This window comes from Lepidochelys olivacea (assembly GCF_965140295.1).
Source record: "Lepidochelys olivacea isolate rLepOli2 genome assembly, chromosome: 2".
Lineage (NCBI taxonomy): Eukaryota > Metazoa > Chordata > Testudines > Cheloniidae > Lepidochelys > Lepidochelys olivacea.
In genome coordinates, this window is record NC_140412.1 from 117875138 (window position 1) to 117900220 (window position 25083).

Sequence of the window (25083 nt, forward strand, 5' to 3'; positions counted from 1 at the left end):
CCTTCAAAGCAGGAGCTAATGTAGGGACTATGAAAGTGGGGGGAGGGGATAGCAGCTAACAGGATTTGGGGCAAGGGAAGCCTTAGAGAGGTGAGGAAAGGAACTTCCAAGAATGATGGCAAAGGAAAAGCAGTGGGCCTCACCCTCAGTAGTAATAGGGGAACCACCCAATGAAGAGAGTTCCACCACTCTTTCCCTCATGTTTTGTGTCTGTTTACACCATAGGCAAATTTGTCTCCAGAGTTTACAGACTGTTTCTAGAACTCTTATTTTAAAAATAAAATGCCTTCAGGGAAAGAAAACTTGAAATTTAAAGACAATTATAATACTAACAATCTGTGGATGTTAGGAATTAGGTAAATTTGAAATTGACAATTCACAGCTGGAAATAATGCTGAATACAAAATTTTGTCCATTCCCTCATCCCCCTCAGTTTCTTTCTCAATGGATAAGACAGTCTATATCTTGGATCCTCCCTATGAAACTATACAGGAACTGGTGGCCTTCCTAATCAGAATCTGGAGCTATACTGATCATTCATTTTTTCATTTACTTCTTTGGTCAAAAGGGACTGTACTCTGTCTGAAATGAGACTGGAAAAAAATATAGCTGCCAAATGCGCCTGTGTGTGATGCTCCCTGACATGCTACATAGCGTGCAATTAAAGAGATGGAAATTTGAACTCTAAACATATATTTTCAAATAATGGAGCACAAACTGCTCAAGACTTCAAATCACCACCTCGGAATCGGTCTGTTTAAATACTGCATGCACCTGTTGCTTAAAGATTCAAGGATGAAATAATTCAAGACTAATATCTCAAAAAATAAAAATCTGAAATCCTATCATTTTAAAAAAAATTCTTTGGGACCTTTTATGATCTGATAAATAAACCTTTGTGGCTCCTTGTTTGTGAAATCATCTCAACAGCTGATTTTGAATTAGATGACAACTTAGTAGAGAAATGTTTTTTTCACAAAAAAATTGTTGACATACATATTCAGTTTATGTTGGTCGTTTTATTTGTGTGTCCCCCCAAACAAAGAGTGGACCCATGAGATCTTGATTAATGATACTGATTTTGTTACTTTTCAGAGTAGCAGTCGTGTTAGCCTGTATCCGCAATAAGAAAAGGAGTACTTGTGGCACCTTAGAGACTAACCAATTTATTTGAGCATAAGCTTTCATGAGCTACAGCTCACTTCATCGGATGCTGTAGCTCACGAAAGCTTATGCTCAAATAAATTTGTTAGTCTCTAAGGTGCCACAAGTACTCCTTTTCTTTTTTATTGTGTTTCTCTGTCTCATTTCTCTTTTGTGTGGTTGAAGATTAACTTTAGAATTCCTTTTAGTGACAAATTATCTCCATAGTTATCATTATAGTTCTATGGAGTTATTATAAATAAAATATAAAATCAAAAAGCACTGAGAATGACCCTATTGTAATTATATGTGCTGAAAGAAATGGTATAAAGGTGGCAACCTGGGACAATGGAGGAGGAGGAGGGGATTGTTAATGAGCCTGATGGCACCATGGATTAGAACTTTTACCTCTGGAGACCTGGATGCAAAGCCTGATTTAGAACACAAATGAATTTGATGAATTCATCCTAGTCCCTGTTGGGGAGTTATGCACATGTTAAAAAAACACCATCCATTAAAGGATGCTGACATCCTCCAAACCTAGAAAATAGAAACACTAAATACAGCATGAAAACGTAGAGCAAGCAGCAGCTAAGGCCTTGGATACACTTGTGAGTTGGACTGCATTAAATCAGCCCCGGGCGCTCTGAGGTGTCCACACTGGCAAGGCACATAGCGCGCCCGGACTCCGCAGCTGGATACTCCTGGTAATCCACCTCCATAAGAAGCATAAAGCTTGCTGCGCCCCGGCTGGAGCACCGCGGCGGTAGTGTAGACGCCCTGGTCTATTAATGCACTCTGATCGGCCTCCGTGAAGTGGCCCTCAATGCCTGTTCTAGCCACTCTGCTCATCACTTTGAACTCTATTGCCCTGCCCTCAGGTGAACAACCATCAGACTTGCCCTTTAAATTCTCTGGGAATTTTGAAATTCCCCTTCCTGTTTGCTCAGCCAGGTGTGGAGTGCTCTCAGCGAATCTTTCCAGGTGACCATGCCTCCACACGCCAGGCAATCCCCAGTATGGAGCAATGGCGAGGTACTGGACCTCATCAGTGTTTGGGGGGAGGAAGCTGTCCAGTCCCAGCTGCGTTTCAGCAGTAGGAATTACGATACCTTCGGGCAGATATCAAGGGACATGATGGAAAGGGGCTATGACTGGGACGCACTGCATTGCAGGGTTAAAGTGAAGGAGCTGTGGAATGCCTACCGCAAAGCCTGTGAGGCATACCACTGCTCCGGTGCTGCCGCTGCGACCCGCCATTTCTATGAAGAGCTGGACGCGATACTTGGGGGTGACCCCACCTCCACTCCGAGTACCACCATGGACACTTCAGAGGCCGTAGCAGCCCAGAGTTCAACAAGGCAGGAGGAGGAAAGTGGGAGCGAGGGTGCTGAGGAGGACAGGGGCGCAGAGCCAGAGGACGGCCCGGGGGGGGACCATTGCTGCACACAGGCAAGCAGCATAAGGGCCAGGACAGAAGCCGCACTGTAGTAGAAGACCCTCCCTTGCTTCCCAGGTGACCCTCAGCAGCAAGATATCTTCCAGGATGAACTCCTGTGGAAAACGTGGGGACAGTTTTTGGTACAGGGGCCCCCTGCAGCTGTTGGCTCTCCCCAAGGCACAGAACCCCAGGGGACAGTACGGACCTGAAACAATCAGTCCCCCTTGCCCCTGTGCTTACTCACCATTTCAGGGCTCTTGTGGGTAGTGTGTGCTCGCTTTGGGACAGGCACTTTCTGGTATTGTGTGCACTGTGCTTGTCTTTAAGTTTGGCCGAATCATTGCTCTGTCTAGTGTGAACAATGCTGCCTCTGTTAAGTGTTGCATTTTGGCTTTACAGATGCAACCTTGAGATCCCAGCAGTCCTTGTTATCAATGGCTGAAAGGCTGCAAAGAATCAGGAAGTGTCCACGAAGAAGCAAGGACCTTTTGCATGAAGTCATGAAGCAGTCCCTTACTGAAAATCAAAAAGTACAGGAGTGGCGGGAGACTGAAAGGAGGCTCCGCCAGCAGAATACGGATCGCCAGCACCAAAGCACGGAGCAGCTCCTAAGCATTATGGAGCACCAAGTGGACTCGATGCAGGTGCTCATAGCACTTCAGAGGAAGCAGATCCGCCTCCCCCTCTCTTCCCCCCCACGCAGCCCTTGTCTCAAAACTCTTTCCCTTGTGCCCCCATGTCACTGCCAACCCACCTCCCCCAACATCAGGTTTCTTATCGCCACCAGCTGCCTCCAACACCTTTAGCTTCATCACCCAGCCCTGAAAAGTAGGACCCTTACCCCATCACCTTGCATTTTAGCCAGCCTGAAGTACAGAATTGGAAAATGCGTCCCATCTATCACCCCTCCACAGTTAGGGAAACCCATTTGTGCAAAGCCATCCACAATGTCACGCACATTGCCCAGAGTCATGGTTCTTCTGAGCAGGATGCGATTAATGGCCCTGCAAACTTACATCAACACAATTCCAGTGGTCGACTTCCCCACTCCAAACTGGTTAGCGACCGATCGGTAACTGTCTGGAGTTGCCAGCTTCCAGATTGCAATAGCCACCTGCTTCTCCACTGTCAGGGCAGCTCTCAATCTCATGTCCTTGCGCCGCAGGGCTGGGGGTGAGCTCAGCACACAGTCCCCTGAAAGTGGCTGTTCTCATCCGAAAGTTTTCCAGCCACTGCTCCTCATCCCAGACTTGCATGACGATGTGATCCCACCACTCAGTGCTTGTTTCCCGAGCCCAAAAGCAGCGTTTCACTGTGGTGAGCACGTCTGTGAATGCCAGAAGCAATCTTGTGTCATATGCGTTATGCAAGTCGATATCATCGTCGATACCTTACAAGTTCGGGCTCCATTCCTGCAGACCAAAAGGGAAGACCAGAGCGCGCAGTACAGAAACTGTTGAAAGATGGGGCCAAGTGTGGACAGAAGCACAGGGATTGCTGGGGTGCGAAACAATGCATCACGGGGCATTGGGACAGGACCCAGGATGCCCTGCAGCCTCCCTCCCCCTTCCCACAAGCCACAGTGCCAGAATGGGAAGAGGTGCTGTGTGGGATAGCTGCCCACAATGCACCGCTCCAATGCCGCTGCAAGTGCCGCAAATGTGGCCACGCCACTGCGCTTGCACCTGACAGTGTGAACACATGGCAGCACTTTCCCTGCTGCGGTCTCTGAGGGCTGGTTTAATTAACAGCGCTCTACATCTGCATGTGTAGCCATGCCCTAAGCTAACAAGGAGATGCAATGTAGATTGCTATCCTACCGCCGGTTCTTTTACTTTTCTTTTCACGTTTAGTCTTGTTCTGGTATTTATTCTGGTGATGCCATAAGTCACAGAGATATGTAATACAGTGTTAGGTCGTGTATAGTTTGCTAAGTGATATGAAAATGGAGTTGTGGCTCTTCCTGTAATTGCAATTTATTTACCTCAAAAGACCTGTGTAAACTCCAGCCTACTGTTTTCAAAGCATAGCTTGTTTCAATAAAACAACTGTTTACAAAACAAACCAACCCACAGATCCACCACCCAGTTTGACACAATGGATAGCTCAGTGGTTTGAGCATTGGCCTGCTAAACCCAGGGTTGTTAGTTCAATCCTTGAGGGGGCCATTTAGTGATCTGGGGCAAAAACTGGGGATTGGTCCTGCTTTGAGCAGGGGGTTGGACTAGATGACCTCCTGAGGTCCCTTCCAACCCTGATATTCTATGACTCTAATTCACCCTGATTTGCAGTCTTTGCTAAGGAAAGTCAGTTTTTAGGCTAGCGATGACAGCAACAGGTAAGAGGGTAAAACAAAAAGGAGAAAAGCAAAATTACTTGTACACAAATGATAGAAGCATATGCAATAAAGGGCCTGGCCTACACTTATAAATTAGATCAACCTAGCTGTGTCGCTCAGAACTGTGAAAAATGTCATAGTGGGGTCAACCTAACCCCTGGTGCAGGTTGTGGTTTAGGTTGTGGAAGAATTCTGTCAGCCAGCCTATTGCTTCTCAAAGAGGTGGATTAACTACAGCAAAGGAAAAACCCCTTCCATCGATGTGTGACGTGCCTACACTCTGGTGGCACAGCTTCAGCAACATAGCTGATCCACTACAGTGGCTGTAGTGTAGACATGCCCAAAGTCTGCTGAACTGGAGCCACATGCTTTCTATAAGTAAGATATTATTAAAATATGGCCATAGCTGGGAAATGATGGGGAGTTTAATATACAAGGATTTGCTAAAGGTAACGGCTCTAACTTGTACTACAATTGCCTGGGTCTGAATTAGGGAGCCACAACTGGCTCCCTGTGGCCACTCCTCTACACTATATTTAAGCATAGTTCAGACTTGGTGGTAAATTGGAGCCAAGGTCTTTAATTACACTGCCACATACTATTTCTCAAAGCTACGTTATTAAATCAAGCCTTTTTTCCTAATAAACTTGGAAATGTGTAGCATCTTGTCACTTTTTTCATCATCATTTTTATTTTAGGCTAGAACTTTGATCCTTGGAGACTGTAATTATTCAGCTAGTAACAGTGATAACACAGTAAAAACTATCTTTACAAAACAATCTTTGTGTGTATATCTATGGTGTCAAAAGGCTTATGGTTGTCACCCATCCTGGTTATCTCGGGACAGTTCTGAATGAAGGGAACTTCACAAAATTAAAGGGTCCTAACATATCTTTGGGGATCAGTACAGCATGATATAAGGATACAACTCATGTTCATGAATAGTGAAGTGACAATTTTCTCCCAAAATGTAAAAGGTTAGAACACTGTGGCTTTTCTGGAATGCTAGGAAATGAGACAAGTACGATAAATAAGTTGAAAGACAGACCATACACCAGGGGTGGCCAAACTGGCTCATGAGCCATATATGGCTCTTTCACAGTTAAAGTGCGGCTCGCGGAGCCTCTCCCTTCCCCCCCTTTTCCACCTGCCAGACTTGGGGAGAGGGAGCTCGGGACCTCTGCCTTACAGCAGGGTGGTGGAGTAGGGGCTTCTGCCCAGTGCGGGGGGGGGGTCTCAGGGCTTTAGCCCCACAGGGCACACTGCCAGGGCTCGGGGCTTCAGCAGGAGCAGGGCTGAAGCCCTGAGCCCCAGGAGGTGTTTCCCATGAGGCTGAAGCCACGAGCTCTGGCAGGTGTGCCCCAGCTCTCAAACTTCTGAAGATTGTCATATGCAGCTCATAGGCTCAGTAAATTTGGCCATCCCTGCATAGAGTTTAGAAACCATAGTTCTTAATCAGACTACTCAAATGGCAAAATTTACTGGAGAAAGCACACATACAGGATTTGCCATACGAGTCTGAACAATTGGTCTGTTGTCAAGTCAGACAGCCTGCTTCTGGTAGTGGCCTATACCTCTAATAGAAAAGAAGAAAAGCAGGCCAAGATTTTCCAGTTTAGGTGTTGGTAGTGAGGCGCACAACTCCCTATTTGTTAGACACCTAAAAAGTGGCTTGATTTGCAGAGGTGTTGAGCAGTTGCATTATTCCAGTGGGTGCCAAGTACCTCTGAAAATCAAGTCACTTATTTACACACCTAAATGAGAGCTAGATGCCTAACTATAGTCACCCAAACTTGAAAATTCATGTCTTAATACATATAACCAACTGTGCAATCACAGGTAAATAAGGGAGGGAAAAATCCTTCCAGACCCTTGCAGTGATTAGTTGATGCCCTGAATTGAGAGATTTGATTATTGCTATCTTAGACTGTATAATGACAAATGTTAATAATAAAATTACCTACTCTCCTTATAACTCCAGGAAGGCTGACTTTGATTAAATGTGATAATACCATAAGGAATTTTGTTTAGAATACTATATAGTTTGTGAAATCTGCCGCAGAGAAGAGGGAAATATTTGAGAAACAATTACAAAGAAAACATGTTAAATTCCTCCCAGTTAAGCCTAAATGGTGGGGAAGGCTTATAGAGGCCAATGTGCTTAAGCCAGGATGTAAAGAGTAGTATAAACAATAAAGAGAAGGCTTTTAAAGATACAAGTAATCTGATGCGATGGTTTGAGAAACCCATCAAAGAAGAATGACGCAAGTTTAAAGAATACATAGATAAATCTTTTAAAAACATCATTTTTAAATATATATTTGATTAATTTTTTCTTCAATTCTATTTCACAGGAGACAGAACACGTTAGGGATTTGGAGACAGGATAATTAAATTATCTGTAAAACAGGCTATTTGCTATTGCCTTTATGCAAAAAGAAGAGGATGGAATCAGCTATCTATGACAGGAATCCTCTTTCCTGGTATGGTGAGCAGAAGTCAGTGTGCACACAACAATGTTAAAAAGACTGGGTAGTAAACATACCAGATAACACATTCATGAGTTGTAAAGGTGACCTGCAAATGGTTTAAAAAGAAATCCTACAACGTTAGCAAAATGTCAGCTGAATGCTTCTGAATAACAGAAAAGTCTATAGATTATTAACTTAAAACTTACGGGGTTTGGTTTTTGTTCCAGGATCCCACTATGGAAATCTCCACTCTGAATGATGACCCAAGATGCACTATGTTAGTAACGTCTCATCCATAGAGCAAACTGGCCAATACACAGAAAGGCCAGTGTTGTCTTCTTACAACAGTGTGTTGTTAAGAACATAAGAATGGTCATACTGGGTCAGACCAATGGTCCATCTAGGCCAGTATCCTGTCTTCCAATAATGGCTGGTGTCAGATGCTTTGTGAGGGAATGTACAGAACAGGACAATTATCAAGTGATCCATCCCCTCTCGTCCAGTCCCAGCTTCTGAAGCTTAGGGACACCCAGAGATTCCATCCCTGATCATCTTGACTAATAGCCACTGATGGACCTATTCTCCATGAACTTATCTAGTTCTTTTTTGAACTCCATTATACTTTTGGTCTTCATAACTGACCATTTATTTCAACCCTTTGTTTATATTTTAACCAGTTGTTGATTCATGAGAGGACCTTCCCTCTTATCCCATCGCTGCCTGTGCCTACTTTGCTTAAGAGCCTTTGTCAAAGGGTTTCTGAAAGTCCAAGTACACTATATCCACTGGATCACCTGTGTCCACGTTTCTTGACCCCTCAAAGAATTCTAACAGCATGATTTCCCTTGACAAAAGCAGTGTACTCTTTGCCAACATCTCATGTTAATATATGTGTCTGATAATTCGATTCTTTATTATAGTTTTAACCAGTTTGGCTGGTACTGAAGTTAGGCTTACTGACCTGTAATTGCCAGGATCGCCGCTGGAAACTTTTAAAAAATTTGGTGTTACATTAGCTGTCATCTGGTACAGAGGCTGGTTTAGTGATAGGTTCCATGTCACAGTTAGTAGTTATGCAATTTCATATATGAGTTCCTTCAGAACTCTTGAGTGAATACCATTTGGTCCTGGTGACTTATCACTGTTTAACTTATCAGTTTGTTCCAAAACTTCCTCTACTGACACTTCAATCTGGGACAGTTCTTGAGATTTGTCACCTAAAACGAATGACTCAGGTAGGAGAATCTCCCTCACATTCTCTGCAGTGAAGATTTATGCAAAGAATTAATTTAGCTTCTCCACAATGGCCGTTTCTTCTTTGAGTGTTCCTTTAGCACCTCAATTTTCCAGTGGCCGCACTTATATTTGGGGTATACATATAGTTTGAGCCTCTCTTATGATGTTTTTTAAAAGTTTCCACACAGCTTGCAGGCATTTCACTCTTGTGACTGTTTTTTTAAATTTCTGTTTACCTAACTTCCTCATTTTTGGGTAATTCCCCGTTTTGAAGTTAAATGCTAATGTGGTGGGTTACTTTGGTGTTTTCCCCTCTGCAAGGATGTTAAATTTAATTAAATTATGGTCACTATCACTGAGCGGTTCAGCTATATGTACCTCTTAGACCAGATGCTGTGTGCCAGGACTAAACTGGGAATAGCCTCTCTCCTTGAAGGTTCCAGGACTAGCTGATCCACAAAGCAGTCATTAATGGTGTCTAGAAATTTTATCTCTGCATCCCATCCTGAGGTGACATGTTCCCAGTCAATACGGGGACAGTTGAAATCCCCCATTATTATCGTGTTTTCTGTTCTTGTATCTTCTCTGATCTCCCTGAGCATTTCACAGTCTCCATTGCTATCCTGGTCAGGTGGTTGGTAGTATATTCCTACTGCTATACTCTTATTATTAAGCAAAGTATTTCTATCCACAGAAATTTGATTCATTTAAGATTTTTACTATATTTGACTCTATGCTTTCTTTCACATATAGTACTACTCCCCCACCATAGATTCATAGATACTAAGGTCAGAAGGGACCATTATGATCATCTAGTCTGACCTCCTGCACAACTACTCTGTCATTCTTATATGTGATCTATTCTGTCATTCTTATATATTTTGTATCCGGGTATTACTGTGTCCAAGTTTCTGTGATGCCTAATATAGCAATATTCTCATTTAATAGCAGGCACTCAAGTACAACCAAACAAGTGTTTACATTTTTTGCACTCTTAAAATTTGTCAATACTTAGTTGTCTGCTGTCATCTGATGTAATTGAATGGGACTCTTTTTCATTTGACTTTTTCTCTTCAGCTCCTACCTGTACTTTATCAACATCTGTCATCTCCTCTTTACTAGAGTATCCCCTTTAACAAATCCTCCCCAAAGGGATGTGCCTGTCTGAAATGTGTGGTCCTCCGCACCTGTCGGCTTCCTCCCAACCCTGAGTTTAAAAACTCCTTTGCGACCTTTTTAATTGTACATGCCAGCAACCTGGTTCCATTTTTGGTTTAGGTAGAGCCCATCCTTCCTGTACAGGCTTCTCCTTTCCCAGAAGGTTCCCCACAGTTCCTAATAAACTTAAATCCTTCCTCCCAGCACCACACATTGAGACCATGCAGTTCTGCCTGTCTAACTGGCCCTGCATGTGGAACTGAAAGCATTTCAAAGAATGCTACTATGGAAGTCCTGGACTTTACTCTCTTACTTAGCAGCCTAAATTCAGCCTCCTGGACATCTCTCCTACCTTTCCCTATGTCATTGGTATCTACATGTATCCCGACCACCGGCTCCTCCTCAGCATTGCACATTGATTCTGCAGAGCTTAATTTTAATATTGGTATTTTATACCATTTGAGATTTAAAGTGACCTTGCAAACCAAAATCCAACCAAGTATTTACCTGACCCCTTTAGGCACAAGCACTATGCTGTCATGAGGTTCTGTGGTGTCACTAGCATAGGGCATGCCAGGGCATCTGTGGGAGCAGGAAATGTGATCCGGAATGAGGCTGGCCACCACAGGATCTTAAAAATCAGTGTCAGTCTAAGGAGGGTAAGTTTTAAATGAATAATGTGCAGCAGGTACCTCTTAGCCTGCTGGGAGGGCATTCAGTATATACTTCTAAAATTATGGAATGTGCATATCCATTTTATGTTACCTTTAGCCAAAAGGAGGCTACAAATTAGGAAATTTCAGATACCTGATTAATGAAAACTGGCTCTAGTATCAGCCAATTTTTTTTTGTAAAAGAGCCATGAACAGTGAAATGGATTTCACAGAGGGATTTACACTGAAAAATCACAATGAGTTTCTCAAGAAGCAACCTGGATGTCAAGTTAGGCATGTATATGTGGACTGGGTTTACCAATATGAGAACGGGGCAGACAGGCTGATGTATCTAAATGCTGAAAGTGTGCTAAAAACAGAGCTGTGGCAGGGTGAGTGGCAGGAGGGGCTAGCCGCCTGAGAATGTACGCCTCCAAGACATAACACATTTCTGAGGCAGCTAGCCCCTCATGCCACTGCAGCTAGGCTGTATTTTAGTGCGCTTGCTTGATGAGAGCTAGTGCAAATATGTCTCCTTGAGCTGCAAATCCCACCCCTAGCTCTAAGTGTAGACATGCCTATAGTTACACCATGAATGCAGTTATACTCGTCTAAGATACTTTTATACCAGTGTAACTGCATAGCCTTGCAAGCTTGGGCTTTTACTGGTCTAACTTTAAGTATAAACCAGCCAGAGACTAATCTGAGTCTTGCAGTTTTCATAGCATGTTACTGTTTCTGCAGGTGAAAGAAAGTAGAGACACAGAATATGGGTTTGACAATGTGGTAAAATTAAGGGGATTTAATGAGAGAGCTCCATTTCTAGAAGGAATTCCTCCTTTCCTAATGTTATGTAATGGCACCTGCCAAATGCCAATAATAAATAATAATATACTGTTCTTGGGTCCATCACACAATAATTGTCAACTGTGGTCATCCAAACAATTTATAAATAGGTGTGAAGAAGGGGTTGACAGTTTCCTAGAGAGGAGATGTGGGCTGAAGGATACAGTGGAAGCAGTGGTGGATTAATGCACAGGACCAAGGGCTCACGCCCAGGGGCCCTGGCCAATTAGGGGGCCCCCACAGGAGCACTGGAACCTGTGTAGAAGTAGGAGAGCCACTGGTGCTGGAACTGTGGCCCCACCCCTTGCTCCTCTTCTTCCCCACAAGGTCCCACCCCGGCCAGGCCAGAAGCCATTGCCAGGCTATGGTAAGAGTTGCCCAGGGAGTCTTTGTCACTGTGGGGAGCCCTGGACCCTCCAACTGCTCAAGAGAAGCCCCTGGCCCACGTTCCTGCAACCTGGGGTGTGCTGCGGGCGGAGGGTTCAAGGCTCCCCACAGCAGCCTGGGCTCCCTGGGTGGCTCTTACCAATGCCCAGCTCTGGCTTCCAGCCTGGCCGGGAGCAGAGCCTTGGAGGGAAGAGGAGGAGCAGGAGGCGGGGTCCCATGGTGAAGGTGTGGTGGTGGGCCCACATGTTCTTTGTGCCCAGTGGGGCCCCAATAAATCTGCCTCTGTAGAAGCAAGCAAAGTAGGAGGGTTGAAACAGACAGATTTTTTTTAACTTGCTTTTTCTTGGCCAGAGTAGAATCATAGAAGATTAGGGTTGGAAGAGACCTCAGGAGGTCATCTAGTCCAACCCCCTGCTCAAAGTAGGACAAACCCCAACTAAATCATCCCAGCCAGAGCTTTGTCAAGCCAGGCCTTAAAAACCTCTAAGGAAGGAAATTCCACCACCTCCCTAGGTAACCCATTCCAGTGCTTCACCACCCTCCTAGTGAAAAAGTTTTTCTTAATATCAACTTAGACCTCCCCCACAGCAACTTGAGACCATTAACTCCTTGTTCTATCATCTGCCACCACTGAGAACAGTCTAGCTCCATTCTCTTTGGAACCCCCTTCAGGTAGTTGAAGGCTGTTTTCAAATCCCCCCTCATTCTTCTCTTCTGCAGACTAAATAACCCCAGTTCCCTCAGCCTCTCCTCACAGGTCATGTGCCCCAACCCCCTAATCATTTTCATTGCCCTCCGCTGGACTCTCTCCAATTTGTCCATACCCTTTGTGTAGTAGGGGGTCCAAAACTGGACACAATACTCCAGTGCCGAATAGAGTGGAATAATCACTTCCCTTGATCTGCTGGCAATACTCCTACTAATGCAGCCCAATATACCATGAGCCTTCTTGGCAATAAGGGCACACCGTTGACTTATATCCAGCTTCTCGTCCACTGTAATCCCCAGGTCCTTTTCTGCAGAACTGCTGCTTAGCCAGTTGGTCCCCAGCCTGTAGCAGTGCATGAGATTCTTCCATCCTAAGTGCCAGACTCTGCACTTGTCCTTGTTGAACCTCATCAGATTTCTTTTGGCCCAATCCTCCAATTTGTCTAGGTCACTCTGGACCCTATCCCTACCCTCCAGCACATCTACCTCTCCACCAGCTTAGTGTCATCCGCAAACTTGCTGAGGATGCAATCCATACCATCATGTTGAACAAAACTGGGCCCAGGACCGACCTCTGGGGCACTCCACTTGATACCGGCTGCCAAATAGACATTGAGACATTGATCACTACCCATTGAGCCTGACGATCTAGCCACCTTTCTATCCACCTTATAGTCCATTCATCCAATACATACTTCTTTAACTTGCTGGCAAGAATACTGTGGGAGACCATATCAAAAGCTTCGCTAAAGTCAAGGTATATCATGTCCACCACTTTCCCCATATCCACAGAGTCAGTTATCTTATCATAGAAGGCAATCAGGTTGGTCAGGCATGACTTGCCCTTGGTGTATCCATGTTGACTGTTCCTGATCACCCTCCTCTCCTCCAAGTGCTTCAAAATGGATTCCTTGAGGACCTGCTCCATGATTTTTCCAGGGCCAGAGGTGAGGCTGACCAGTTTGTAGTTCCCCGGATTCTCCTTCCCTTTTTTAAAGATGGGCACTATATTTGCCTTTTTCCAATTGTCCGGGACCTCCCCCGATTGCCACGGGTTTTCAAAAATAATGGCCAGTGGCTCTGCAATCTCATCACCCAACTCCCTCAGCATCCTCAGATGCATTGCATCCGGCCCCATGGACTTGTGCATATCCAGCTTTTCTAAGTAGTCCTCAACCTGTTCTTTCACCACTGATGGCTGCTCACCTCCTCCCTATACTGTGCTGTCCAGTGCAGTAGTCTGGGAGCTGACTTTGTCTGTGAAGACTGAGGCAAAAAAAGCATTGAGTACTTCAGCTTTTTCCACATCCTCTGTCACTAGGTTGCCTCCCTCAGTCAGTAAGGGGCCAACACTTTCCCTCACCACCTTCTTGTTGCTAACATACTTGTAGAAACCCTTCTTGTTACCCTTCACATCCCTTGCTAGCTGCAACTCCCATTGTGTTTTGACCTTCCTGATTACACCCCTGCATGCTTGAGCAATATTTTTAGACTCCTCCCTAGTCATCTGTCCAAGTTTCCAATTCTTGTAAGCTTCCTTTTTGTGTTTAAATTCACAGAAGATTTCTCTGTTAAGCCAAGCTGGTCGTGGTTATTCCTGCCCCTTCCTCTTTTTTGAGGAGGCCCCAGACCCACTGGAACCAGTGTGGGTTGCTGTGCAGAAGAATAATTTGGGGAACCTACTGGTGATGTGTGCTTTCTGTACTGCAAAGTTCATCTCTGTGGAGGGGGCAGGAACCAGGGAGATGTTTCAGCAGCTCTGCCACTCCATGGATCCATCAATCAAAGCCACCCAAGGAGCGAGGCATGGATGCTACAGCCCTACTGTAGCAGCATTCAGAGAGTGGCTCCTCATCCACTACTGGCCTGGGAATATTAAATTCTTATTCTGCTGGAGAAGCAGGGAAATAAGGAAGATGAGAAAAAAAGCAGGAAAGTGAGATTAGGATACACCATAAAAAGGGCACGTCTGTTGAGCCAGATTGCCTTAGTAAAATTTTTGTTGTCCTCTTATTCTTGGTCAGGTCTGCAATGCTTCCAGCTAAATCAGCATCCTCTTCCTTATGTCTAATGTGAAACAGTGATCTTTGTTTTGTTTGTTAGTGAGGATCTGATTTTCAGAGGTGCTAGGCACTCTCATCTTCCAGTGACTTGAGCTGAAGTTGCCAAGCATTTTGAAAATCAGGGCCTTAACATGGAAAGAAATCTGGGAGTTGGGGGGAAAGGGGTCTGGAATAATAGGGGGTTAGCATGCTTTGAAAAGGTCTGATCCAGGTCCCTCCACCCCTAACCCAGCCTGCAAAGCAAACATTGCCAGGTGGCTTTAGAGGGGTACTCTCACAGTCCCTTTAAAGCATGTAGATTTGTAGATCTGGCTGGAATTCTCTTCATGGCTCTCTGGGCTTGGGTGGGAGTGCCTGGAGAACAGCATAGCCTTGGGGGATGAAACCAAATTTCTCTTAACTGAGTTAGTTAACAGGAATTCAGAGAAAATAGGATTGTACTATAATGACTGTTTCTGGTTAAATGCCAAAAAACTACATCTCCCAGGATCCAGTCACTGCTCAGCCTCTCATTTGGGTGTTGTCTGAAGTGTACAGTGTATAATACAGTGTGTTAAGGTAAGAGGAGCTAGGAGGGCAATGAAAACTTTTATAAGTCTTTTTTAAATGGGATCTAGTAAATTCAAGGCTAAAGTTTTGAAAAAATGTATAACATGTAGAGGTTTTAAACCCACCATGTTCTTACTTGCAAATCCTTTGAGCTCCTTATGAAGCATCTCATTGGAAGGGGGGTTATTAAACACCTGACTTTTGTTTGAACACTACCAAAATCAGGGAAATGTGTTTAATGAACATTCTTCATGTTCAACGTGTTCAGTTTCAATGTTCAGGTTCTGCACTGATATTGTTTCAAAACTGTTTTCTCAAGGCCCTCTAGCACATGGTGTTATGAAAAAGTTGTCAGACTGGTTCTAACACATCTTTTCAGCACTGATAAGCAAAAGTTCACTGAAGTAATTATGAATAAGATAAAAGCAGAATAATCCTGCAACTTTCTTAAAACTTTCAGGTTGAATTCAAACTCAATAATACTTTTTTTTTTTTAAGAGAGCCGTTGAATTATTAAGCTCAAGCACCCTTTTTTTTTTTTAAAGTTGTTAGAAAACTACAGGGATGTTTCATGCACTGTTCTGCAGAAAGAGGGTATGTCACATCCTGTTAGAGTGTCTGCTTTTAAACCTGTTTTGTGAGTACTCCACTGAATCTACAACTGCAAGCAACTTTGAAACTGCACTAAGTGCATTTCAAAAAGAAAATGGAACATTATTGTATTTTGGTTGCTAAAGGTGAGACACTCAACAAATAACATGGTTTTCTTAATCTAGTTAACGATTTAATCTTGAAACTACTCAGTTTAACAATGCCATCATTTAAATGGTAATAGGCTTTGAGGTCCCTATTCACTGTGGTGGGGGATCATACCTTGGCTGCTATTGTTTCATCCTGTTTACAGAGAAGTTTCTGCAATTCAGTCTGTTAAGAACAAGGCACTGGGGATATAAAGCTTCAAATGGGGTGTGGCAAAACATTTAAACTTTTCTTAATAAGGCCCAATTCAACAGCCCACAGAAACTAAGCAATGTACCTTGGTAGGGTTCATTATAATTTCCCTGGGCAGCACAGACAAACTGAGTTATAAACCACTTTGGGGGTGAACTATGTTGTAAATGTAAATAAGACCCTTTCTACATTTATGTTGAAACTGTCAACAAGAACTGTACAGACCAGTCTATAAGCACAGTTTGGCAAAGCAGTTTTTATAACACTTTTCATTATTGTCCACAATGGCCAGGGAGACCAGGTTGGCACTCTGCTAGCAGAAACATGTTTAAACTGTTCTCTCTGACACTGCCTCAGTACGAAGGGAGACAGGGCCTAACACGACCTGACAGGACCTCCAAACCAATGAAAGCAAAACTACTCTGATTACTCACAGTTCTGATTTTCCACAGGTGGATTCAGGTCTCAGAACTGAAGCTATGACTCATGTGCAGTCCATTTTATGTTCCCTGTTGCTCCACTATCCAGCCTCTCACTGCCAGGTTAACTCCACTTGGGAAAGTTGATCATACAGTCTCCTCTGAGGACACAGTCAAATGCCAACCATGCCATAGACTGTGGGCCTAATTCTCCATTACAACTAAACTGTGCTTGGTGCAGGTACGCTTTAAGACATCTTTGTTCCTCCTCATGTTATTGGTCCTGGTGCAGGCCTGCCTAGCCCTCGGCATAAATTAGAGCAACCTCAAGGTCACTGTAAATTGTGAATGGCTGTAATGGCCTTCTAGAGGCCATTGCAGCAGCCAAGAAGAGCTAGAGAGCAGCAGCTCCCTGGCCATTCCTCCCTCTCTGACCCCACACTCAGCATATGCTTGACATAGTGTTATCCCCAGCATAAAGGGATTCCCTGATGTCTGGTTGAACAAATTTGACATCTCTGTTACTCTGCCGAAGAGACATAGAGTGGTCCCAATGTAGCAGAGACTCAGGCTCCGTTTGTCAATAGCTGTACTATACCTAAGTGAAGGAATTACCACCACACAAAGTGCCTCTCAGTTGCAATATGCTTAGTCTTCACGGGTCTGAGTCACTAGATTGCTTCCAAACGCATGTAATAAACAATACATAAATAACATATGGTAGCACATTGACGGTCTGCCACAGCACTAGGAAAATGATAGATTGAAATCATGGCATCTGGATTCATGAGTGTGAATCCCTGTAGGCTCCTGCCAAAGTTAGTGAGACTACATGGGTGCAGAGAGCCACACTCGTGGATCCCATTGAAAGATCAGGCCCACTGACAGTCCTGTATTTCTGAAGGACTATCAGGAGATTCCACAAAACCAAGTAACATTCACCAGTATTTGTCCACAAAAATAAACATACAAAACGGAAGCAATTATTTATCTTAACGCTGTAGGGAAAGGTTGTCTACATCTTTTCTATTTACAGAAACAATGGACTAAATTCCTCCCTGATGTAACTTTGAGCATTTAAACATGCAGTTAGTTTGGATTTAAAAAAAGAAAGAAAAAACTGATCAGTGTTAGAGTTTTTTGTTTTACCACAACCTTTTTTATGTGATTCTTTTTATTCTTAAATTTCAATTTTAATAACAACTGACTACCTAAAATGTACAAGCATAATTATCCCACACAAAAAGTGAAACACTATGATTTGTCATCTGTGTCCTTGAATCAAAGGGCATGACTGGGTGTAAAAACTGAGAAACTAGACTATCTTGCAGAGAAGAGAGAAGCTAGGTTACAGCATTACCCGTTGGATGCAATATCCAAAGGGGCACCAATTTGAAGGAACAGGATTAGCTGCAAACTCTAGTCCATTCACTTTTGTTCTTAACAAATATACACATCTTTCTTTCTATGCCCAGCTGTGGGACATATCAGTGCTTGCTACATAGCTCTAACCTGAAATACTTGCATACTTCCAAGTGAATCAATGGGCCTGATGGTGTACAAAGAGAGTAGAATCAGGCCCGAGGAGCTTGTAAAGTACACTGGACTTTTTTCAAACATAAGTATTTTAAAAAGAAATCAGCAAATAAACCAAAGAAGAAAACTGATCTATTGTAAAAAGAAAAGGAGTACTTGTGGCACCTTAGAGACTAACCAATTTATTTGAGCATAAGCTTTCGTGAGCTACAGCTCACTTCATTGGATGCATACTGAGCTGTAGCTCACGAAAGCTTATGCTCAAATAAATTGGTTAGTCTCTTAAGGTGCCACAAGTACTCCTTTTTTTTTTGCGAATACAGACTAACACGGCTGTTACTCTGAAACCTGATCTATTGTAGTATGTGTCTTCTCTGTTTTTGCCTCAGCTCTCAATCCTTACTCTGAAAAGCAATGAATAAAGTGAATAAAGGTCCGTTGCACTATAGGGGAAAGATGGAAACCAGACTCTTTGAGCTGGAGGGAATAGGGAGAATGCTCCATGATTGGGCCGAATGTTGAATATTTGTTGGTTGTTCTTTTGGCTTTGTTTTCAACTTCTAAAGTGTTTAGTTTGACATTGTCACAATAAACAGCAGAGCTGGATGCAATCTGTCTGGTAAATTGAGAGCTATTTATTATCAGAGAACACTAGAAATGGATTATATGAAAACAAAACAAACAGCATGAATTTCATTCTTCAAAAATCTGCAAAGTTTAAAAAAAAACCCTAACTTTTTAAATTAAAAGAAAACTGCAAACAGCCTCCTTCTGTAATGTTCTGAGTGACAGCAGAGAGAACAGGGTCAGGGGTTAAATCCCTAGCCAATCAAAAAGGCAGATTATTTCCACAGATATTTTATAATTAGCTTATGACATCCAGGGGATAGATATTAGATACCAGGGGTTTCAATAGAGCAGCAAATACAAATCATGCATTAAACCCTAACACATTCTGAGGTTTGGCGGAACATTTTACAAATGTTTCTCTATGTGCCTGCAGTAGAACTGCCCATACAGTTTCGGTTTCCTCATTCACCATTAGCAAGGTTCACCTATGGTATTTACTGCATCATTGCATCCAAGCCAAACTTGGTTACTGAGGCAACTAAATTTTTCTTCTCAAAGGGTCACAAGGAAACACATCCTTCAGGATCCCCTGGTAACCGTCAGCCAGTATGGCTGGGGAACATCAACAGTGAAATGCCTGCTTTCCATCGCTAAGGCAGCACCGCCTATGTCTGCAACAGGGGGGCAGAGTCTAGTTACATTCCTGACCCACTTTCACATCCCCTCCCTCCTCCTCCTCCATCTCCTCCTCCCTCTGTAAGAGCATAGCAGCAACCAGTAAGGGCAGCAGGAACCTCCATTTAGCAAGACTCAGACACCCGCAACTACCAGGCAGTCTGCTGTCTCCTAGCAAGCAACAGAAGAGCTGCAAGTTTCTTTATTTGTAGCACTGGAGCAAATGCACACCATTGCCACAAGTGAGCCTAGATAGGGCATATTCTTCCCCTTATATCATTCCTTACACACATAGACCACCCTCTCTCTTCTCTTCACCCCCTCCCCCCCATATGTGGCTGGCCCCTTTCTCCCTAGGCCCCACACTATGGGTGGCTGTACCCCTTCCTTCCTCTATTTTTAATGGGAGTCCTCTTCCTCTCCCCGCCACACACATACACTCTTATGTGGCTGGTGCTGCATTTCTCTTGCCCTCCCATCACACATTATAAGGCCCCTCATGTCTAAAATACACATTGTTTATGCGTCTGCCACCCATTTCTCTTTCCCCACCACCACCCACCCACACTCTTTATGTGGTTGCTCCATCTATCACACACCCTTGTCTTTCTGGGGCTTGCCGCCTTCCCCCATCCCTTGGGAAGCCAGGCATTTCAACACCTCCTCCCACCTGTGGTACAGGGGAATTGAGGTGATTAAGAAGAGGGACCTGCTGAGAGGTTTTGCATCCCCAGGAATCTGCATCCTTAGTGCTGCCCACTGTACCCTGCTTGGTTACTTTTTGCAAAGTCTATCCCCGTTTCTCGCAGCCCAGTGACAGGGTTTAAACACTCACACCTGGCAAGGGCTGAAGATTAGCCCCCCACAACGCTCACATATGCCCCTGGCAGGACACACTGCTGTCCCATATTTATCCCGCCCCTGACCATACTGTGTACCAGGCTGGGGCCTTGCTCAGTGCCTGGCAGAGACGTTGCTGTTGCAAGAGCCTGGGAGTGGTCATCAGCCCCGATCCTGGCTCCTGCCTGCACTTGCTGTGGGCAAGGGAACGGGGCAGGCTAGTAGGGAGAGGAGAAAAGCGAAGCTGCTGCTGCTGCTGCTGCAAAATAAACGGGCAATAATATCCTGCCCCGTAAAGTCTGGTACAGCCCCTCTACCCCCATATGGCTCGCGGGCAGCATTTTCTCTATGAAGAATGTATGGCAGGCGCCCCCTCTTCCCCATAGGGCGGATGTGCAAACCTCTCCCTCACTTTCACGGGCCACGTGTACAAACTCCCCTCCCCCATGAGCCATATGTGCCATTCCCCCCACCCCCTGTGGGTCATGTGCACCCCCCCCCCGTCCCCCCCGCGGGCCACATATGCATCCTCCATCCCCTATGGGCTACGTGTACACTCCCACCCTCCTGTGTCCTGCGGGCACCACCCCCACCTCTCACGAGCCATATCATTGCATCAACCCCCCTATGAGTCCCCACGGGCCCTGCCCGCACCCCCACTGGGCTGCATGGGGCCCTGCTCCCCTGCGCTCGTGCTGCTGCTGCTGCTGCTGGTGGGTTACCCGCCCCGCCGCCCCCGCCGCCTTGCTCCCCAGCGTCCCGCAGAGCTTGCGCGGAGCAGCCAGACCTGCCTGGTGCCTGAGCCGCGTGGCCCGGCAGCTGCTGCGGCTCGGGCAGCTCGGCTCGTGCTCCCGCCCCGCCTCCCGGGGGAGCCCCGGCGGCGGGCGCAGCAGCAGCGGGAGGGTTTCTTCCCAGCGAGCCGCTGCAGCGAGCGCTCCGGGGGAGCGGGCTGCTGCTCAGTGAGCTCGCCCAGCCAGAGGCGTGCGGGGCAACGGCTAGCGCCGGTCCCAGCTCTGCCACCGACTCACCGGCTGGCCTTGGCCGTGGCGCTCAGTAGCGCACCTGCCTTTCCACGTTCAGCTGTACGTTTCGTTGTTTGTTTTTACAAAAATTTGACTTTTTTCCTACTGAAAATTTCGACAGAAACCATTTCCCCTCCCCCACATTAACCCCGTTTTCCAAGCTGCTCTGCTGCTTATTTTTGCTTTATTCTCCTCAAGGGACAGACATCTCACTCTCAGGGGTCAGTCTGGTTTAAGCCAGTGCCTTTCACATTAACTTTTCTCCAAGTTAAATGGCTGCACTTTCAGTTTCACCAGGGATCAGGCTTCTTTCCTGGGCTTTACTGTCACATTGGAGTATTCGCTGGGAAAGTAGTAGTTTCTTACCTCGCTGGTTGTGTAAGCGCTCGTCCTGTAACACAGGCTTCGTAGCGCCTGGCACTGAAGTTCCACTGATAAAAACTTTACTCACCAAAGTATACTGGGTGCTCCTGGTCCAATTCCCAGTGAACTGCTGCCTACCTCTCAGTATGGGATACTGGCTGCACTAAGAAAATTCTACAAATATTTCCCTCACTAAGGAGGTTGCAAAAAAAGTCTGTTCTAATGCATGTGTGTTAGCACCTTTAGGAGTTTAGAGGGAGGCTGCACCATGTCATCTAAGGCAAGTTAGATTTCACCCCACAAGATTCCCTTGAGAAAGGAAAACAAAACAAACAATAATAGAAAAAAAAACAACTGGTCCATCAGCTATGGAATATTGGTACTTCAAGGAATATCGCTACCTTCACCCTGATACAGAAGTTGTAGTCGTAACTGGGCAAAAGCGCTTAAATGCAAGCCTTATGCATTTTCCTAATCCTATAGTTAATGCTGAGAAGAAACTTCCATACTAAAATATTGGCTGAAATTTGACATGCTTATTCTCAGACCCAAAGTGACATTTTTGCGGAAAGTGATATCAAAATTGGCTCATTCATTTCTGAGTAAGGAAAAGTCATGCTGTAATAAAAATTGTTCAGATTAATTTTGCATTTGGATAATTTAAAACCAACTTTGTTTTCAAATTTGAACTTGCTATATTCTTAGGCTCTGTTTCTGTAAACACTTATGGACATGTGTGAAGTTATGTACATACTTAAGTCTTCGCAGGATTGGGGCCTTAGTCTATAATGAGAGAAACAAGCTTTGCCAAACTTAAAAAACAGTAGAGTAATAGATAAATTAATAATGCCTGAAAATAACATGACCCATATAGAACATTTTATTTTTATTACTTGTGTAAGAGCAAATCAAATCCAGTTGTCCATATATATATGAATGTGTGTATAACAGGATTTCTACGTATTGAAATGAACACAGCTGTATTTTTAACAAATGAGACATTGAAATAAATGGGCCTGATTCTCAATGACACTAAGAACATGTTACACTGCTGTAGTGTAAAAGGGCCTTGAAACATATGTAAATATAATTTATTCCAGTTTTACACAGCCAGAGGGGCAAAACCTCAGCTATTGTAAATTGTGCATTGAGTTCTCCAGTTGAGTGCATTGAGTCCTCCCCAAAGTGTGGTGTAAAGTGGCCTTAGTATAAATGAGAATTAGGCCCAAATGTCTTTCTTTCTGATTCTGATCTCACTTATGTAAGTTTTACACAAATATAATCCAGAATAAAATTGGTATAAGTGAGATCAGAATCAGACCCTTAATTTATTTATTTCAATGTGAGATCATGTCAGAAAAAATGTCTGTGCAATCACTTTTTATTTAAAAAAGATAATTAAACACATACCAATAGATAATGCAGCATTACAATTGATAATTTACACACACAACTGTCTGGAAATTCAAACTTATATTTCCCATAGCAGCCAGGGCTCAGACCCCTTGTCCATTTTGCTGTAACATACATGTTGTTAAATTTAATACCTAAATTTTATGTACAATAGGATCAAGTTATGGTTGCTATGGGATCCATGACTTTGAATTTCCTTAGTTTTGTGCATTTACATTTTCAGCCACAAAGCTTCATTCCTGCAAAGACTTAGGTACTTACTTAACTTTACACTCCAGGAGTCAGTGGCACTATTCACAGCATGCAAAGATGAGCATGCTTGTGAGCCTTTGCAGGATCGGGGCTTAAACAAAGGCTTCTTTAATAACGATTTTTCTCTTTAGTAGCTTTTTGAAAAATAGATTAATATGTCAGTCCTTCCTAGATGCACTGTGACCATGGCACAAGCTCATCCTTTGTTCTAAATGGCATCAAGTGCAATTGTCAGCCAGAGAATAAAGTGGAAACAGGTACAAAACATTAGAAAAGAAGGGGAAAGATACACAGTCAAGGAAATAAGAAGTGTGGAAAGATGACAGTGAGGTATGCAAAAATTCACTCACTTCAGTGTCTAATATAATATTTTTTACTGAGGTAACCATAATCTATAGGTGCCTTATATACTATGCTTTTTAGTAGGCCACTAAATTACAATGCTACAAAAAATATTTAGATTTGTAAATGTATAATAACATAATTGTGACAAGCTGTGAGAAAGCCTGTTTTAATGTATTGTTATTGATAAACAATGTATGCCTGTCTAATACAGGATCTTAAATTGTTAGTAAGCCTGCAATAAAATGCCATAATAATGCAAAGTATTTCCAAGGGGAACTGTAGCGGCTGTCTGCTGCATGGATTCATTAGATAAAGAATTATGTTGCAGTACTCCAGAGTTAAGGTTTATAAATTAAACTGTTTATTTTAGAAGTTCATACACTGGTTACCTGGGGGGAGAGAAAGCACTAAGGGCTTGTCTACATTAGAAAGTTGTACCATTTTAAATAGACAAATATAGTTAAAACAATACAATCCCCCAAGCATGGACATAGTTATATATAGTCATAAAGGTGCTTTATACCAGTCTAGCTATTTCTATACTGGAAGGGGAATAATATGTTCATGATAAATTTATTAATGGGATTATATGATGCGGTTGCTTGTAGGGGACTGAACTTGATGATCTAGGAGGCCCCTTCCAGTCCTATGCCCCTAACCAGAATAGTTACATCAATAAAACATTTAAGTGTAGACTAGGCTCAAGGACACTAAAAATGGCCTCATTTTCAAATGTTCTGAACAACCACAGCTCCCACTGATGTCCATAGGAGCTGTGGGCATTCTGCACCTCTGAAAATCAGGCTACTACTTAAGTGCCTGGATTTGGTGCCTAATCTGGATGTAGGTATGGATTTAAATACTTAACTCCAGGCACCCAAATTTGACTTTCAGTTATCAGGAAACTAGTTTTCTATCCCAATATGTGGGGGCAGGAGAAAAGGGTTTTACAGAAATACCTGTCTTCTCTCCATACCAGACCTTTTTGTTGTTCTGACATTTTATTTAGAATAATTTTCGAGGGTCATCAATGTAGACAATGCTGGATGTTAAGTAAAAAGTACCAAACAAATAACTGAATCTGTACCCTAGGGAGTATACATTCTCAAGGCAAAATGGTTACATTATGTTATACTTCAGGTACAAATGCAGAATGCTGAACTATCAGTCAAAATAAGTCATAAAATAGCTAGATGTTGAGGAGATTTTTGAAGGAGCAAAGGGAGGGAGTTTGATGGTGGTTAATAGGGAGGCTGTTCTAGGTGTATGAGGCAGTGTGAAAGAAGGCATCAAGTCTGGAGTGGACAAAGGGTAGGATTAGGAGAGAAGCATGAGACAGTTATCTAAGATCTACTTTATGGAGACCTATAGCAACAACAAGAACAAACAAGAAAAGGGAGTGGGGGAGAAACTCCTGCAGCTGACTTTTTATTCCTTTTATTGCAAAACAGGCAAATTCAGGTGTGCTATTTAGGGCCTTCTCTTCACTGTTAAAAGGGTGCATTTTCTACCTTGGGGTAACCCACACTATCCTGAGTAAAAACACAGTGAAGACAAGACACTGACTGCGTAAACTAGCTGAGGTCAGCAGTATACCCCTGCCTGGGGCTGACCTTAGGTAATTTACTTCACTGTAACACTAAACTGTCTTGTCTTTACTGAGTTTTTACCTTGGGATAACTCATTTGTGTTATTTACCTCCCT

The 25083-nt window shown here is 43.8% G+C and overlaps 1 protein-coding gene across 1 annotated transcript in view; it reads right to left on the bottom strand.

The window, feature by feature from the left end:
* Nucleotides 1-24379, bottom strand: part of LOC311516746 (uncharacterized protein) — a gene marked incomplete at its 5' end in the record, with an annotated part of 31237 nt that extends 6858 nt beyond the window's left edge. Inside the window, 2 exons of the mRNA XM_084621088.1 lie at nucleotides 20772-20936; nucleotides 24339-24379. Of these exons, the coding sequence (XP_084477214.1) occupies nucleotides 20772-20936; nucleotides 24339-24379 (206 nt within the window). The remainder of the gene's footprint in view (nucleotides 1-20771; nucleotides 20937-24338) is intronic.
* Nucleotides 24380-25083: the final 704 nt, after the last annotated feature.